We start from the raw sequence: 672 nt of genomic DNA on the forward strand, positions 1-672 counted from the left end.
AGAGCCGTTTCGCGGGAGGAGGCTGCTGTCCGCGCTCCGCCATGACCGCGCCGCTTCTAACCCGACAGCGGAAGTGCCGGGACCCTATAAACGGCACAAGGAAGCGCGACACGCACACGCCGTCGCGACGCCACGCTGCCATCTAGGGCCCGCCGCTCCTTGTACGGGCACAAAAGGTGGGGCCTCTGCCATGACGTAGAGACTGAGGCGGGGCTCCGGTAGGGAGAACCTAGGGCCGGGGGCGGAGCCTATGTAAATCGCTGGGCTGAAACATAAATAGAGCACTCAGCGGACACGGGGGTGGCGGGGGCAGGCGGGTTGGGTGCCGGGTGGGTTGTGAGAATGTCAGGCTGCTGTGACGCGGGGGGCGGGGCTCAGGCGGGGTTCCCGCGGGAGGGGCCGGGCTGTCCAGCCTAGCCTAAGGTGGGTGGGTCTCTGAGCCCCCTGCCTACTCAACTTTCCCTTCCAGTTCCCTGCCTCCCTTTGAAGTCGGACAAGTGAGGACCCGCCTCGTGGGTCGCAGCGGGGAGGGAGGAGGACATGAGGAGAGTGCTAATAGGAGCGGTCCAGGCTAAATGGGGGGCGGGGCCCTGGAGCCGATGCCCCACCCCCCCGTCAGCCTGCCCTCCCGGGGAAAAGCCTCAGAGCGGAGGAGGCGCTTTCAAAACAAAG

The 672-nt window shown here is 66.4% G+C and overlaps 1 protein-coding gene across 1 annotated transcript in view; it reads right to left on the reverse strand.

The window, feature by feature from the left end:
* ZSWIM6 (zinc finger SWIM-type containing 6) overlaps positions 1 to 142 on the reverse strand; it is a 200,894-nt gene extending 200,752 nt beyond the window's left edge. Inside the window, exon 1 of the mRNA XM_023507586.1 lies at positions 62 to 142. Coding sequence (XP_023363354.1) covers positions 62 to 142 — 81 coding nt within the window. The remainder of the gene's footprint in view (positions 1 to 61) is intronic.
* Between the last annotated feature and the right edge of the window lie 530 nt (positions 143 to 672).

This window comes from Otolemur garnettii, unplaced genomic scaffold, assembly GCF_000181295.1.
Source record: "Otolemur garnettii isolate 467f Iridium unplaced genomic scaffold, OtoGar3 scaffold00005, whole genome shotgun sequence".
Taxonomy (NCBI): Eukaryota; Metazoa; Chordata; class Mammalia; order Primates; family Galagidae; genus Otolemur; species Otolemur garnettii.